General features: G+C 40.3%; 1 protein-coding gene across 2 annotated transcripts; it reads left to right on the top strand.

Moving 5' to 3' along the window:
* The first annotated feature begins 11,201 nt into the window (after positions 1-11,201).
* LOC129363939 (prostaglandin E2 receptor EP1 subtype-like) lies at positions 11,202-17,671 on the top strand. 2 transcript variants are annotated; one of them, XM_055036299.1, is made up of 3 exons: positions 11,202-11,414; positions 13,202-14,034; positions 15,682-17,671. In XM_055036299.1, the coding sequence occupies exons 2-3, from the start codon at positions 13,207-13,209 to the stop codon at positions 15,961-15,963; spliced, it is 1,110 nt and encodes a 369-aa protein (XP_054892274.1). In that variant the 5' UTR covers positions 11,202-11,414; positions 13,202-13,206; the 3' UTR covers positions 15,964-17,671. The 2 variants fall into 2 exon arrangements, with proteins under 2 accessions (XP_054892274.1, XP_054892273.1); XM_055036298.1 differs by lacking the exon at positions 11,202-11,414 and having other exon boundaries at positions 13,103-14,034.
* Positions 17,672-17,936: the final 265 nt, after the last annotated feature.

The raw sequence follows: 17,936 nt of genomic DNA on the forward strand, positions 1-17,936 counted from the left end.
GAACGCTAACAGCTTAAGTACAGCACTTCACCTATTAATCAGCTCTGCAAGATAAAGGCTCCTGACAAAAAGAAATCTGGTGAGCTTTAATTTCTGGAGGAGGGTTTCAGTTTTAGGATTTAATCTGGGGTTTGGATGCTGTAAAGAGATTTGCACTCACTCCACCTCTTGTTTTCACCGTTTTGTTACCGGAAACCAGATCAATTTATCCAGATTGAGATTGATTTTTAAAGAGGGTTTCAAAAGTATTTGTACGTCTTGAACTTTTGCATGTTTTGTTTTCATACAACTCCAAACATACTAGAAATATTCTGCTGTGATTTAATGTAATAGATCGACAAAGTATTCACTGTTTTTGTAAGGTTTTACAAATAAAATCCGGACAGTGTGATACCCCATTGCACCCTCAAATCTTTTGAGGTGACTTTACTGACAATATCCATCCCCAGCCACTCGTTCCAGCTCCTCCAGGGGAATCCCACGGCCTCATAAAATACCAGGCTATGAAACAACTGCCCCAGTACTATGGTCAGATTTGTGGGATTTTAATGATTTTGAATGGAATTCTGGGTAATCTAAGATCATCTGAATCTCAGGTAACCCAGAGTTATCTCAGATCTCAGGTGACGTAAAGAGTTTCCATTGTCCTCTTCATGCTGCAAAACTACGTAATCCCCTTCTTCCATCCAGATCTCGTGTGTGTGATCTGGTCAGCAGGTTATCTTACACTAGTGACTGGTAAGGCGACAACTTGGTGACCCGTTGTGTTTTGGTTCACAGGTGCAGTTTGACTCTGCCGCATCTGGTCTCAATTGAAGAGGCCACAGGCAGGAGAGGCTGTTACACCCCGACTGGCACTAGCTGAATGAGACCTTTATGAGACGCTTGACTATACGTCCATGCACCGAAACCCACCTACCCCCCCCCAAAAAAAACGAGCCATTCAAGCCCGGCTCTGACATTTTAATAGGTTTCTGGCCAGAAGCTTCTCCTACAACAAACAACAACATGCTGGTAAGATGTTAAACAAAGCCAGGTAGCTCCTGTAAAATGAACGTATGAATCTTTATGTGGTGGTGCTCAGTAGCGTGTTGGCATCGTTGCTTTGCAACCAGAAGGTCTTGGGTTCAATCGCTGCCCAGGAGTCTTTCTGCATGGGCTTCTTTTTCTTCCCCCCATGCACGCATGGATTCTGCCCAGGTTCTCCCCCTTCCTTGCACTTTCCAAAATATGAATGTTAGATTAATTTATGATAACCGAATTTGTGTGTGTGTGGCTATTGAGGGTGCAGCCTATCTCTCATCCATAGGCTGTCGGAACAAAGGACCGGCAACCCCTTAGCCCCCCTTGTTGCCCTCTGTATAGATAATGCACATAAATGCGGAGGTGTGTAGGGGTTTGTTTACCTTGAAGGCTTCTTACTTCACACACTAATTTGATACTCAACAAAACAACATTTTCAGAGAAGCTGTTGAGCTGGGGGGAATTAGCAGATGCTAATGGAGGGCCTGACCAGGGGTGTGAAAAAATAGATCTGCTGAAGAAGTAACAACATGAACTCTATTTAAAAAAAAGACATCCCTTATAAACTGATGGCAGTGGTGTCATTTTATAGCATGATCAAATAACTATAAATATGACTTTTGGGTGTCTGTCTCTTTAAGAAACTCCTGCTCCCTTTGAAAATTGCCTTCAAATATTGATTCCAACTTGGGTCCTCTATTAACCCTTTAACAATATTTTTACCAGCGTTACACTGAGAAGCAGCACCTATAATGAGCTCAGCAGATGCACAGTTCCATCTGCTGTTTGCTAATTGCTGCTGGCTAGTCTGAAGGAGCCGAGTGTGGGAATTGCAAGAGAGGCCTGCTTTGTGAGGCGCAAACTCGGAAGCTTGGAAACTGCAGCTCTGAGAAGGAGGCGCGACTTGGAGGAGGAGCTCGGTCCGACCAGGCGTTCAGCACAGCCGAATGGTTGCCATGGGAGATGAAAGTATTTCCCCAATTTGCATTAAGGAATCAAAGCAACACTCCAGGAAGACTTTGATGACTGGAACTGCACGACGCACACAAAAGCCAAGAACGATTCGACCAGAAGCAACTTTTTCCTTCTGCTTTCAGGGGCCTTAAATTCCAATGATGATGATAATGAGGACTTGCTATTTTCTTCCAAAGTACTTGAACATTTTATTCTAACCTAATCTTAACACCCCTACTAATCATTGCAGACAACACCATCCCTTTTGGTGGTCTCTCTGTTTGGCGACAGGCACCAAACAGCCCGGCAACAACATCAGTGTTTCACTGGAGCAAACCGTTTTTTCTTCTTCTGAATGCTGCACTGTAAATCAAGCTACTAATAATTACGCAGTAATTATCTTGTTTACAGCCGGACTATAAATTCCACACTGTTAGCCGTTGTGTTTACTGCCTCCCCAATCAAATGTGGAATACCCACACTTAGCACTCCGCCTCGGGCTGCAGAGCGATTTCACCATAATGCGCGCCGCATTGCAGGGAGTCAAATTATGCGTGATTGCTCCGGGTTTCACGCTGTCCCATCTCCGTGAAGCATTCATGGCATTCACTGCGACGGATTTCGGTTTCCCACTTTAAGGGAAGCCGTTCTGGCCCCGCCGTCACTCCTCCCATTGGGCGTCGTGTCAGGAAATCCAACGGCCTTGCTAAGTGGTAAATGGACGCGCACACACACCCAGAGACACATAGTCGTGTAAAAGGTGAAACTGGACAAAAGACACTAGAAATGGCAAAAATAGATATTTTTGTCAACGTAAAAACACAAATGAAAATTGGATGAACAATTTAAGTTTAGAAAATGGCAGTTAATTAACTAGAAATTACTATTATTTTATCTTTCTTTAAATTTATTTGTGTACATTTTTCGCGAGCACGTGGAGTCTGAAGTGAAATTTCCGTCATGATAGAAGTTTTGTAGTTTGACACTCAAATAATTGCTGTCCGTATTTCTGATTAATCTCAATTTCCAGCAGATTTTGTGAATTTTCTTGTCATTTTTTCTTCTTTTTTTTTCCATCTTTGTGAAAAATCCCAACCCATCTTTATGAACTCGGCTTGCAAAGTTGACTCATAACGTGCATCCGTTCCAAAACAAATAAAAAAAATATGGTGTTTGAATTCAATTTCATAATATTATTATTCATGGATAGTTTTTAAAACCTTTCAAACTCAATCAAGTTCCACCTTGCGTTGGGTTTCAGCTGCAGCCTCGCAAAATCTGTGAAAGTTCAGCTGGTTTAATGACTTCAGGATTTTTTTTTTTTTTTTTTTTTGACTCAAAAAGTCTTGCTTGGGTTTTTTCTCCCAGCAGGACTTGTGTTCATTTAAAAGCAAAGGATTTAAGAGTTGATAAGCAGGAGCAGGAGCTCTGGTTTTCCACAGTCTTCTGTTTACTGTGAGTGTATTTCCATCCCAGGTGAAAGGCCTGATTCATCTCAAAGCAGCACTGAGAGCGTTTTGTTCAATTTGGGGGAAAAAAAAAATAGTGACCGGATCTCAGTTTATACAACAACATAATTTCTAAGGTGGAACCAAAACAGAACGCAAACATATTTCTACAAGAGCCAGAATGAGAAAAAACATGAAACCGGAGTGATCCTTCCAACGGGTTGTTTTTCTTTAAAAATGACCCGAGGCGTTCATAAACCACGTTAGAATCTATGGTAAAAACAATCGATTGAGTGATTGAGTGATTTTATTAGTGAACATACAATGTTGTCACTTATATACCAGTTTTAGCAAAGTATTAATTTCCATCAACAGTCCCATAAAACAAGAAGAAAATGGTCCGGTGTGAAGGTTCCAGACCCATCTCGCTTTGTAAAGCTGCAGTAGGTAACTTATTTTAATTTAAATATATATATTTTTTTACATTTTTGTTGAAACTGTGAGACAGATAATCTGTGGGAAAAAAAACAAGCTCCTCTGCTTCCTCCCAGTGCTAACTAGAAACAACCAATCAGAGCCCAGAATGATGAAGATACATTTCCTTTAAGTCTCATTTGATATATAGACCATCTTCATAACAACTGAAGATAACACAGTGACTTCATTGTGCTATTAAATGACACTATGTGGCTGGAAAATACATAATAGAAAATACATTTAAAATACATTTTAAAGGGGCGGCCCTTTAAAAGCTGGGCTTCCAGTTCATAATTAAGCATTGATCTAAGTCATTTCATTGTAGCTATGGCTGTATGCTTAGAGTCATTGTCCTGATAGGAGACGAACTTCTGCCCGAGTTTAAAATCTGTCACTGAATCAAACTGGGGTTTTTGGTTGCGTAATCTGCAGGACTTGTTAGATTAGAATAAAAAAAGTAATAAAAACGAGCTAAATATAATACGAAATATTTCATCTCAGTCACCTGCCACTGTATAATTTTTAAATATTTGTGTGGGAGCAGAGCTCTGAGTCACCTCAGTGTAACACTTCATAAAAACACTTTTTTTTTTTTGTCTTCATATAAACACACCCAAACTCTGGTTAGTTTCAGTTTGGCTGCATGCGCTCTGAAAAAGCCTCATGAACTGAAAAAAAAAATCGCTTTGAATAACGTCAGCAGAGAAAAGAAGGGGGAGAAGAAGAAGAAATGAAACGGATACCGTAACATGAAGTAATGGTTCGTCAGAGACTGTTTGTGTGAGCTGTGGCTGAGCGGGGGATTCGATGTGAATCAGATAATCTTCGAAACCTGGGTTTCGCCCTCTTACCTCGAAATGCGGACGCGTCCCGTCCAACAAACACATCTCTGTTTTTTCTACGCGACTATTTCAGAATGATAATGGCTGCACACGAGTTATAATTGGAGGGAAACGTGCCATCCGACTGAAGCTTGAATTGTCTTCCTGAGAACGCCAGTCTCAGGAAGAGATACGGTCTCAAAATAAACACGCAATTATCTTTATTTTCCTCATTAGAGTGGCGGAAATAGGCTTCCGTATGTACTGTATGTCAGATTGAGCGTCGTCCTGCTCTTACAGGACGGGAACAGAAAGCCCGTGTCCCGGGTGGGACCCGGCCTCTCCTAATCGGTCTTGCAGTTTTCTGGACATTCTGTGAATTCTTGAGGAGCCTCTGCAGGAAACTTTGGCCTGTGTGGGTTTTTTCTCGTGCAGAAAGGTTCTCACTTGGGCTTTCTTCTATCACAGGAGCACCTTTGTTTTGTTGAACCTCAGGAACTTCAGTCATGGAAAATCACAAGGTCACTGCCACAAAAGAAAGAAGTGGACCAGATGTTATATTCAGTTTCTTTTTTGTTTTTGTGTTTTTTCGATTGATAAATATTAAAAGTCTCTTGACCCTTCCATAACAACAAGTCAACACCACATACTTCATCATTCCAAACCTACTCTGTGTGTGTGATTTACCTGCTATCACTAGCAAAATTTCTTCTTCGCTTACATCAGCCAGTGTCATTATTGTTACTTTAACCTTACCTTAATTGGGGAAATATTCAGTTGCATATTATTTCACTTACTTGAAATTAACATTAGCTGATAAACTCTAAACTGACAGTAAACAAGTTAACAAGTGTTATATCTTAATTTCCCCAACAGCGGCAGCAGCAAACAGCAGGGAGATCAATCTATTATTTGTTTACCACCAATAAAATAATATAGAAAATGTTTTTTTTTCCATATGTAACAGCACTTAGTTTGTATTAATCAATGTTATTTTAAACACATATAATTTATTTCTTTTTTTAAAAAAAATCATGCTAACTTGATGCTCTTGGGTGCCCCCTGGTGTTGTGGAGGCCCTGAGCGACTTCTTAACTTGCATGACGCTTTGGGCCGGCTCTGGGTGTGTTTTGTAATTGAAGGACGCTCTCCTCTCGCTCTTCTCGCGAGGAAAGTCAATCCGAGGCCAGAGCTCTTAAAATTCTTGGAAATGATGTTTATTTGCCCTTCTGCTGTCTAAGCCTCTCACCTGGCTCATGTTGTAAGAAAAGACGGTGTTATTGCGTACCGCGGGGTTCTGTCTTTGTAGGCTGTCTGTGCTTTGATGCCTCTCCACGCGCTGGAGGCCTTTTTGTTTTTACATCCCTCCTCAGGGTTCCAGCTTCCCCCATCCTCTGGCCTTCTCCGTTACCCTTTAATACATGCCTCTCTGTGGGCTGGTTAGCGGGAGCTGCTTTTAGATTGCGAACATCTGCCGGTGCCTTGCAAAAGCGCTCTGCATACTCATTCCGATCCAATACTCTGATGATCCCACATCAAATTCAACGCAAACAAACAAACCGCTGTTAGAAACCTACGGACAGGGCTGTTGCTCCGAGTAGGGCAACAAACAATCAGACTTATTGAGCCTGCTTCTCAGTGACACATAAAGACAATTACAAAGTCAGCCTTTTACCACCTGAAGAACACTTCCTGTGTTAAAAGGCTAACATTAAGAGCGAGATCTAGACGAACTCGTCCATGCATTGATTACTGTAGCAGTGTCTTACAAAATCAATCCTCCAGCTGCAGCTGGTCCAGGACGAATTCCCACTAAAACCAGTCGGATGAAGCGCGTCGCCCCAGTTCTACTGTCCCTACACTGGCTCTCTGTAGCTCAGAGAACAGACTTTAGGACACTGTTGTTAGCTCATAAATCACCCAACGTCTTAGCACCACCACAAGTTAAAGATCTGCTGTTGCCATAGCAACCTTCTAAAAACCTGTCAGGTTCTGGGGTTCAGGTCCCCAGAACCTGGTTTTGCATCTGCAGAACCAGAACCGAACACAGAGGAGCAGCATTGGGTTTGTATTCTCCTCCGATTTGGAGGAAACTTCTAGGAAACTGCAAAACTACCAAAGTATGGACTTCCTTTAAATCCAGGCTCACCTGATTAGCATTTCCTCTGAACAGCAGCAAGTGGGGCTATCATCAGCACGTCTGATGTGTAGTAGTTTGATGATGTTATCACATTGTTTCATAATTGGTGACTATAAAGTTTTTAGGATAAAGCACTTTGTTGCTGACATGTCCAATCAAACCTCACTTAAAAATATCAGAATTACAAATATTATTATTTTTTTGTAAGTCTCTGTGTCTGCTCATCTTCGGTTCACGTCTCTGTCCTTTTGACTTTTCGAAAAACATCCGTCAGCATTTACAAACGTGTGACTGGCACCTCAGCCTCTCATTCCAGGGACATTGCGGATACGCATCTGTTGCAGCGCCGTGTGGGAGACGCTCATGGGAACCCGGCATGCCTCTCTGTGGCCTGTATACAGCTCATCTGATAAAATCATGAGACAACTTTGGACTGAAAACAAGAAACCTAATACAAGCCGCAAAACTGCAAGGGTGTGTGTTTGTTTTGGTTTTCTACGGATGAGCCCTAAAAAGGGCAGCGTGCGAAGGAGGCCCCGGACGAGGACAAAGAGACACCAGATCAGCAGAAACACCTTTTGGCCAGACAAGCACTGCTTTAAAAAAAAAACAACTCAAAAAACAAAATAACAAAAAGGGTTTCTTGGAAATCCTCTCCTGTCGACCCCCCACAGCAGCAGAGTGGGACAGAGGGATTCAGGAGGTTTCAATTCCCGAATCCTCGATTTTTGGGGCATTTCAAGTCATAAACGTTTTGGTAGCTGCCCCCGCGATTTTATACAAACGCCTCCGGGCAATGATTGTTTTATAAAACCCGAGGAGCGTGACATGCGTAATATTTACACAAGAAAATATCTGCTCGAGAAATGTGATAATTATGAAGTTCTCAGTCATTTTCCCTCTCTCTCTCCTGTGGTTGTGTTTCTGATAGGTATGCAGAGAATGGCTTCTGTAAACCAAGAGCAGCCGATCTGGACTCTTACCTCCAACTGGGAGCGCTGACGTTTTTATGGACTCACAGCAAGAAGAAATAGAGTAAAACAAAAAAAAAGAAAAAAAATGAAATAAATGGATTCTGCAGAATCTTGTGGTTTTTTTTCCTCAAAGCCCAAATCTTTGGTTGTCCTTAGATTTTTACCAGCTTCACGGAAACACCGGAGGCTAATGTTATAAAAAGTATTAGCCCCCTTATGTATTTCTGCTGTTTTGCTTTTTAACACACATAAATGCTTGGAATCAAACAAATTGTAATGTCAGACAAGATGACTCGGTTTCATTAAAAAAAAAAATTACGTCTTAAGAGCCGATTGCTGGAAAGCCAAAAATGACAACATTGATCGCATGCAATCATATATAGAGTTTAAAGTTGTCTTATGCATTTCTTCTTCCACAGTGTTATTCTATGGAGTGTTTTTTAGTCACTGTATTTACATTGGACTTCCTGTCTCCATCCTGACGGCCAAAAACAGCTTTAATGTCAACTCATCAATGGGACTTGAGATGGAAACTCACCACCTGGTAGTTATGTAACTGTTCATCAATATGCCAAAAAACAAACAAAACTCGAACTTGAACAGAACAATGTTTAATCTGACCAGGAGTGGCGATGACTTAGTAGAGTTACCTCAAGAGTTCATTGATGAGTCATGCGGGAGGAATTGCCCCCGTTGGCTGTTAGTTTTAGGCCAGATGTGAGAGGACACACACCTCCAAAACAGCTGTGGTTTTTTTCCTCTCTTGTCTGCAAAATGGTTTCCCAATTCTCTTGTCAGTCATCAAGATGTTTTCTGTTTTTTTTGTTCTTGTTTTTTTTTTTTTTGTTTTTTTTTGGAAATGTGATACCGGCCTTGCATTCTTTTTAAAAACCAATGCTTTTATGTGCTTTATACTCTCCCATGGACGCCATTTTTTGCTCTTTCTCATTGTCAAATAACAAACTCTGACCTTAACTGAGACAAGTGAGGCTCGAAGAGCTGTGGATGTTGTTTTGGGTTCTTTTTTTGACCTCACTGATGTCCTTTTGGGTTTCAAGGGAATTTTCATTTGCACTTGATGGCTCTCACCAGTGGCAGGTCACAACAATACAGGACCAAGCAGAATGATCGCAGCAGGTTAGCAAAGCACTGCCTCCATACCTCTACATGCAGGCTTTGCTCAGAGTGTGTTTTGTGTTTTTGGGCGTGCTCACATGAAATGCAACTTGTCATTCACGTGTCAATGATTCATGCGCCTGATCAATTCAAATCAATCCGTACTGGCTGGCTGTCACATTTCGTTCTTGCAAAAAGTTTTTAGGAGAAAGCCTGTTAAAAAAAAAAATCATATCTGAATAGAAAAACTATCCAAGCGAAAACAACAAATAAAGTGAGTCAGTCACTTCCTGTGTGCTTTTCTTAAATTAATTTTAATTTGTCTACTAAAAATATGTTTGTCATTGATGCTGTCAAGAATCTGTCTCCATTTGTTCTCTGGTTCTATTTGCCTTGTATATGAATTTTCCTCATGGTCAAAAAAACAAACTCAGGAACTCTCTAAAAGGGGGATTTCTGTGCTGCAGCACTGTTGTGTAAATTTGTACTGAAAACTGAAAATCCAAAAAACCTGACATCTCCGACACTCTGCCACACAGGGGAACACAGCCTGACTCAAAAAAAAAAAAAAAGACCTCCAATCATGTTTTGTTTGGTCCCTGCCAACCTTTTTAGGGATTTGCTTACTATTTTTTGCATTTATTAGAGAAAGATTAAGAAAACATCCAATACAAAAGATGTAAAAAGAATAACCCTATAGTCATCAACATAGAGACCCTTAAAAGGAGTTCTTTTCCTGATAAGACAATTAAGAAAAACAAAACAAGCCCACTTGTTGTCTTAGACATTTGAAAAACACTGTTATGCAAGTCCTGATGAAGCGTGTTCACGCACACTCGCAAATAACCGGCTCTTTACCCCGGTCCTCACGGCGGAGGAGGACTTCCTGTCTCCATCCTAACGGCCAGCTTCATCAGCACTCTGCCCACTCTGCCCACTCTGCCCGCACTCCAGGTTTTCAGCAAAGTGCAGCTCGCTTCAAGTGAATAGATTGGTGAAAACCACTGGTAGATTATTTCACCCGGAGCAAGATATTTTCTGTCAGTGGAACTCGAACTTTTTTTTGCCAATATTAAGGAATTACTTACTTAAAACAAGCTCCTATCACTGGTTCCTTGTGAGTTAGCTTTGTCTTAACTTAAGTGTATTAACTGAGATAGTTACACTGGAATCCATACCAAAAATATGTGTTTTTGCAGTGCAGTGTTGATTGCTTTGGCCTGGGTCACTGGAAGGTCGTGACATGTGTCTTGCTGGTGAATTGGTTTTTTAAAGACAGATTCACATTTAATTGCACAGGATAAACAGTCAGTGTTGTATGTCACAGGACAGGTGTTTTACTGATATTTTCATATCAGTTGTCTTTAAAAAAAGAAAAACGTAGAATAGTGAGAGATATGAAACTCAATAAAACACAAAACTAAACGTTGGAACAGTGGGGCATAAAAGCTATCAAAACTTTTATGGTTTTGCCCCTCAAGGCCTGGAGCACCTCAAGATCTCCATGACTTTGGAAGGTGATTCATGGGGCTGGATTTTGTGTTATCAAACACAACTGCGTGCTGTACGTTGCAGTTTGTTTTTTTTTTTGGAAAACAATGATGGTAATAAAAAATCGAATAGATCCGTCGATTCCTTTATTGTAGTTTGCGGTCGCGCCTCGTGCGTCTGGTTCTAACTGATCGATGACGATTGTTGGGGGAATGCAATCTGCCTGATCCGTGACTCAGCCTTTACATGGCTCATGATAATGTTTTGTTTATTTTTAGAACAAGAACACGAATTCAACTAAAAACACACACACGCACACACACGCACGCACACACACACACACACACACACACACACACACACACACACACACACACACACACACACACACACACACACAATAAACCCCCTGCCCCCTCCCCTCACTGTTTCATGTCTTTACATCATTTGTAAGTGTTCACTTTGTTGAAATTGTAGTCTTTATAAAAGGAACTAATCATAGCCCTGGCGCTAAATTTCTTCTCAGCAGTAAGGGTTTATTTCTATAATTACCTATAATTGTCAGAGAGGTGAAGTTAGAGTTAGCTGGTGCTTTCAGGAGTCATTCGTCTCCCTGCCTGGCTCCTCACAGCTCACAGAGCCTGAGAACGGGGGGCTTTCAGTGACGGAGACCCCTACAGGCGATGGGAGGGCACTGCAGCTGCGGAGTATAAAAAGGCCGGTTGGCTCCACAGGCACAAAGCCGAACGCGCTCGCGCGGTGCATCCGGGTCAGCTGTCCGTCCAGCGGAGATGAGAGCGATGTCCGCCGAGGAGACGCCTCGACTCGACGGCTCGTTTAACGCCGGGACGTTTCTGGAAAACTTGGATTCACGGAGTTCCTGAACCAGCAGCGGCGCTTTGATTTTTTGGGGGGGCAATTTGTGAAACTCCCACCGGTGGTCCATCTCCATGGACTCTGTGTTTACATGGTAGGTGAAATAACTACTCGTTTTATGTATTATTTATTTATTTTTCCTTTTAAAACAACAACAACAACAAAGTATTTAAAATTGTGTTAAATCCTCATTTTCAAATAAAACTCCCTTCTCGAACCATTTCCATTCCCAATTTGTTAACTTTTTAACGCAAAAATATTTTATGTAAACGCGTCTTGCGCGTGCAACAGCAATATTAAAAAATTATTCCAACGAAACATTAAAGTAAGAAGTTGTGACATTAAATTTTGTTGAGAAAACGCATAGAAGTTGCTCTTGCAATAAAACAAAAATGTCATTAACTTGACATTGTGGACTGAATTGTAATTCACCTCCATACTGGTGTGTCTGCGGTCTGTTGCTGCTTTTTAATGTGAGCTTTGTGATCAGCAGCAGAGCTGTCGAGACTCGTTCAAGGATCCCCTCGTTATGAAGAAAAAAAAAAAACTGGCACGGTGCTCCAAAAACAGATTACTTTTAGTTTAGTTTTCTTTTTTTTTAAAGCAAATGTTTAAGTGTGCCCATGTGGTTTTGAAAGTTTGGGATACCATAGGGCCAAAAAGGAGAGAGAGAGAGAGAGAGAAAAATAGTTTTCTGTAAACAAAACACAGTGTTGGAAAGCTTTAAGTGCAGGTGGGAATGCAGAGGGTGGAGTCGTAGTTGGAGATATTTTTGCCTATGGATGTGTGTCCTATCCGTCCCGATGGTCGACGTTTTCTGTCTTTTTAACTTCAAGTTTGAAACACAAGTGTGGCTTGTGTTTCAAAAGACTGGGAGGTCGAGGTCTTACTGAGGGATTAAAGCTATTTGCTCTGTAAGAAATCCATTTCATGAAGATAAATAGCCTCCCGAAAGCAGGTTTCCACAGGCTTCTTAACTCTACGTCACATGAGGCACAAGATAAATCATAACAGTTCCTTCGAGGACATAACATGCATGATTTTTGTTTTCTGTGGAGCTAAATAGGGATCATAAAGATTTTGTCAATTTTATTTTGAAACTAAAAGGACGATTTGAAACTGGAAAACAAAAATACTCAGTTGAAATAAATTGAAAATTACGTTTTCTGTTTCAAGTTTTTGTCGAGTTTCAAAATTGTTTTTCCAGTTTCTAAACTTTTTTTTTTCCCTCCGACTTCATAAAATAAACTTTGATTTGTTTTCAAATCCCTCTTTGATTTTCCTCCTCGGTTTATTTTTCTTTTAGCTTTAAAATAAGTTTAACTTTCAAATATTTTCTTCAATTTGAGAACTTTTTTTCAGTTTCAAATCTCTTTTTTCCCCCCACCAAGTCCAAAACAAATTTGATCAACTCTATGGCTCCAAGTGAGCTCCATATTATCCCCCTTTACTCAGACTTTCAGATCATATTCCTGTTTTGAATGTGGTTTTTTGTGGCAAAAAAAGTGGCATATTTTGGCAATTTTTTTATATTTTTGTTAAATATTTGATGGCAAATAACTGATGTTCTGATCAGTTATTCAGTACTTGAGTTACCTTTTTACCAAATACCGTTTTACTCTTGCAATGCCTTGTATGGGCACTTTTGACTTTTTCTTGAGTAAAAATAAGTTGAAATTTTGCCACGCTTACTTGAATACAATTTTTGGCAACTCTGTCAGAACTTTGGGTGCAGACTAATCTGATCTGTGTAGGCAAAAACAAGGAAGTCTTGCCTCAATACCCTACAAAATCCAATGACTCTAATCACTCTAATCCTTCATCTTTCTCCCTTGTGGGTGTTGCTTCACCTAAACGAACCACATGAAACCCGGAACCCAGCTGCCATGGAGACTAAACCGGACTCCAACTCTTCAGACTTCTACTCCAATGTCAACAGCAGCACCATGGCACCCGAAGTGGACTGCCCGCATAACAGCGTTCCTTCGAACCCCATCATTGCGAGCCTAATGATGACTCTAGGCATCCTGTTCAACGTGGTGGCCCTCATCATTCTCATCAAGGCCTACACTCGCTTCCGGCGGCGGTCCAAGGCGACCTTCCTGCTCTTCGCCAGCTCCCTCGTGGTCACGGACCTCACGGGACACGTGGTCTCCGGGGGACTGGTGCTGAGGAGATACTCCACGGCCAATCTGACGTCCCTGGATGGTCCGAGAGATCCAGACAGCCCTTGTCAGTTTCTGGGAGGGTGCCTGGTGTTCTTCGGGTTGTGCCCGCTCTTCCTGGGCTGTGCGATGGCTGCAGAGCGATGCCTCGGCGTCACCAAGCCTCTGCTGCACGCCCGGCTAGTGACAACAGCGCGGACCAAAATAGCCCTGTCTATGATCTGGTTCTTGGCTCTGTGCATGGCCCTGCTGCCCGTTTTCCAACTAGGGGACTACACTTACCAGTACCCGGGTACTTGGTGCTTTATTAAAGTGATGGACACAAATGTCAAAGATCTGACCTTTGTGACGCTGTTCTCTGGACTGGCTTTGAGCTCTCTTGCGCTGGCCTTCATCTGCAACACCATCAGTGGGATGACGCTCATTAGAGCGCGGATAAAGAAGACTTCCTATTCCCAGAGGTTCTCTGCTAGATCTCATGACACAGAGATGGTGGTCCAGCTGGTTGGCATTATGGTCACCTCCTGCATCTGCTGGAGCCCTCTGCTGGTGAGTCTCAAAAGGAATGGAGGCTCAAATTACATTCAAGTCAAACCATTAATAAGTTAGTCATTATTAAGATAGAATTGAAAACAAAATTGTTCTTCCTGAATAATGCTGTTCAATTTTTGGATTATCTATATTTCAGATTGGCAGAATTGCACTTTATGTTGATCCACAAAATATTTTATTTATTTTTAATCAAATGCAAAAAACTCAGGAAAAGAAATGCTAATTTACATTTCCAAAAATTTGAATTTTAAATACAAATTTTTACCCATGAAAGTGTTTTCCTCGTAGTACAAATCTATCTCTTTCATATGTGTTTATGTTGCTCAAATTTTTGGTTTAACATTAAATCTGACATCATAATTTAAACATTAAATTCCTCTGTATGAAGTTAGTTATTTCTAAAACAGGAAAACAAAAGTTATTGGTTTAAAGTAGAAAATATACATAAATTCCCCAATTTTACATGCAAAGAGGAAATGTAATCAATAAAGTTATATTTTCACAAGCTAATGACAATAAAGGTTTTATGATATGAACATTGTATAGATCAGTGTTCCACAATAACTTGTTATAATTTTTGGTAAATATCTGCTACGACAATTTTTTTGTGATATTTTTTAGTAACCACCATTTTATTTCTATTTTTTTAAATAAATAAAAACCAAAAAGAGAAAGAAGCTGAGAAAAAAGTGTCAATCCAAACTGTTCTCGAGTAAAATCTGATAACAAGTCAAGATATAAACAGTTAGGCCGATAACGTTGTTGTATTCCTCGCCTGGTATTGCTTGTAATCTGAGTTTTTAGAAATTAATTCCACAACTAGTGACAGTAATATTGACGCAGTGTAGGGTTGTGGGAAAACCAAGAACATTTTACTTTGTCAAAAAGTTAGAAAAATATAAAACAATGGTTAATACTAGTTATCAGATATCGATATTGGATGAGATTTCTATATTGGTATTATGGTAAAAATTGCGAAGCACCAACATGAAAATTAGGGCCAGTCTCAATATCCGATGTAAGCATGATCTACGTCCTCCCCTCCACTTCCAGAAGCAAACGACAACAGGACAGAAATACATTTCAGCTGTTCGTATCGACCCAATTTTATTTATCTGACCCAAAATGACTGTTATGAGCCGATACCGATGCTAGTTCCGATATATTGTGCATCCATAGTGAAAATTGTGACTTTTGCCAGAATTGAGTGTACGTTCTAGAAATTACTACTCAAATTCTATAATGTGAAAGCCCTTTCTCACAAAGATTCATGAAGAAACTTGAAATTACACAAGATAAAAGTTAACACGTTTGATGGAGAAATTTGAATAAATCACACAAGAAACAAAAAAACTAAATAAAATGCTTAAAAGTAAAATGTCTGTTGCCTTGTACCTTTCATGATGTCATCACACGCTTGATGGGGTGGAGGGATGATATTTTTTTTCTTGAAATAAAATTCAGTCTTACCAAAAATACAGTAAAGAAACTCACACTGATATTGTTTTACGGTTCAATGTCTGAAATGAGCTCAGGTGATTTTAGTTAAAACCTTGCGAGTTACATTAAAACACTGAGTCTCAACAGGTAAACGGATGTAAAAACACAGAATTACTCATCACTGGGTCTTTTTCCTGTCTTAAGGTCTTTTCGCTGATGTCAGCCGCGCGCTCCTACAGCGAATCCCGCCTGGGCGAGGAACTCACCTGCACTTACAGCAAACTCATGATGACCGGCGTCAGAATGGCCACCTGGAATCAGATCTTGGATCCCTGGGTCTACATCCTGCTGAGACGGGCCATTCTCCGAAAAATCTACCGGATAACCAAAAAGCAGGCCAGCTTCAAGGGGAGCACTTTCCGCTCCGTCCGCTGGGACGTTAGCTCCCTCAAGAAGCCTGACAGTATGCCGGTGAAAAATACTTAACAGGAGACTAATGAAACAGTCATAGAGTCTGCCTCTCATGGCTTCTTTGTGTACAAAGAAGACCAAAAAATGGCTAAAGTACATAGGTTTTCTATGTATGAGCAAATATACCACACAAAAAAGAGGACTGAATAAAAAGTGCTACTAGTATCTACAGTACAATGGCAGCCTCTCCTTTCTGAAAGCACAAATACAGAGGGGCTTCGTGATGCAATGTGCCGAAGTGCAATATTCTACAAACAAAGAAGATTTCTAAAGAGTTGGTACTTCTATTAGCTCAGATGGTGAAGAAAAACAACAACAAATAAAACTGTTAATACAGCCCAATTTTCTTTAACATAATCCCAGGTCCAAAGTGGATTGATTTAATTCAACAGACTTGGGTCGTTGTTTGGTTTACCAGTCAAAAACAAAATGGGTTAAATTGAACAATCTGTAGAAGGAATGAATGAAAGCATAACCAAGAGTCAGGAAAGGTTGAATGTTGGGGTTGAGATGGTGGGTGGACTGGTTTTTCCAGTCAATGAGCTAGAGGCAAGGTACCACCTGGAAAGGTGACCACACCGTAATAAAGCAACATGGAGTTGAGCAAGACAAAAAAGCAATGCACCCACACAAGCAATGCATGTTTTTAAATGGTAGGAGGAAGCCAGAGTAGTCAGAGAAAAGCTAAGCATAGATAAGGGGAGTTAAAACAAAAACCTAATAATATCCAATATGAGTTTTTCTTTTTTAATGTGCAGAAACAATAATTCACAAATATTCATGTTCGGTATAGAACACTGTGTAAAGTATTGTGTGTTCATGACAAGCTCATGACCATTTCTTTGGGCAAACTGTCTGCGATGACCCTAGCTAGCATTAGCTATTAGCATGTAAAGACCAAAGACTGTGATAGTAATTATTTTCCAGAAAGTCACAGATTCCAAAGTCAGTGGTTCCCCTCACGGTCACTCTCAAATAAAACAAAAGCGTTTATGCATGATGTGGTGCAGAGGCAGATTGTTTTTAATCCCACCACAAAGAGAGGTGAAATAAATCTCCAAAGCTCACCTCCAAAGAACTGCAGCAAACAGTAGCAACTGCTAGCGGTTACACAAATCGCTGGAGGATACAGTAGAGGATCTGTGATACTGTGGGCCTGTTTCTCTTTAAAAGACTCTAAGAATGTATGGGTTTCACACATCTTTGCCCGTAAATAATAATAATAAATTTAATTCATGTAGCGCTTTTTAGCATGCGAGGGGTGCCGTATATTCCCACTTAAAAATGCCTGTACTCTATTGTCTGTAAGTTTGTTTAAGTTTTTTTAAGGATGTAAAAATGTTTAAGGATCACTGTAAATAGAAACCATTTTGTCTGAGCTTTAATATATTCGTATTTGTTTTTAAAGTAAGACCTACAAAAGTCTTAGAGAGAACATGTCAGTGCAAATAGTAGTCAGTTTGTCCGACTCTGTAACAGTCAGGGGGCTTGTCTCTGTGTTCACATGAGAGTAAAAGGACAGGCTTTTACCTCAGCATGAAGATGTGAAAATTACGATGTGTGTAGCCCAGGTAGTCCTGTGACAGGAATATACATGTTGTGAATGTAAGCACTGTATGTCTGCTTTCCCCATAAGTCTGGAGGCAGTGAAGTGAAGCTGACTGAATGTGAGGCTGTTTAAAAAAAAAGAACTTAAACTGTTTATTAAAACTGATATCTTCTATCCTTGTGTCACCTTCTTCTGAGTCATAAAGAATGGAATTTCTTCCTGTTTCTAGAAACAGGAAGCATGTTTTGTTTTAATTATTTAATTTTTCCTTTGTGAAAGTGAGAATAATGTTTTTTTATAACTATACAATAATTTAAAAAAATCAATACTCAAAATATGGAAAAGAAGCGATAAGTGTGGCAGTTTTCCAAATTTTGACACATTGAAACCCAAAACTTGGGCAAATGACGTCTCCCCAGAATATATTAAGACCCTCCAA

Source organism: Poeciliopsis prolifica, unplaced genomic scaffold, assembly GCF_027474105.1.
Source record: "Poeciliopsis prolifica strain line A6 unplaced genomic scaffold, Auburn_PproV2 SCAFFOLD010, whole genome shotgun sequence".
NCBI lineage: Eukaryota > Metazoa > Chordata > Actinopteri > Cyprinodontiformes > Poeciliidae > Poeciliopsis > Poeciliopsis prolifica.

What these genes read in the sequence shown, in the direction of transcription:
- LOC129363939 (XM_055036298.1), top strand. Translation starts at nt 13,117, where the DNA reads ATGACTCTAATCACTCTAATCCTTCATCTTTCTCCCTTGTGGGTGTTG. An exon ending in TCTGCTGGAGCCCTCTGCTG is followed by an intron (nt 14,035 to 15,681) that starts GTGAGTCTCAAA and finishes TCCTGTCTTAAG; the next exon opens with GTCTTTTCGCTGATGTCAGC.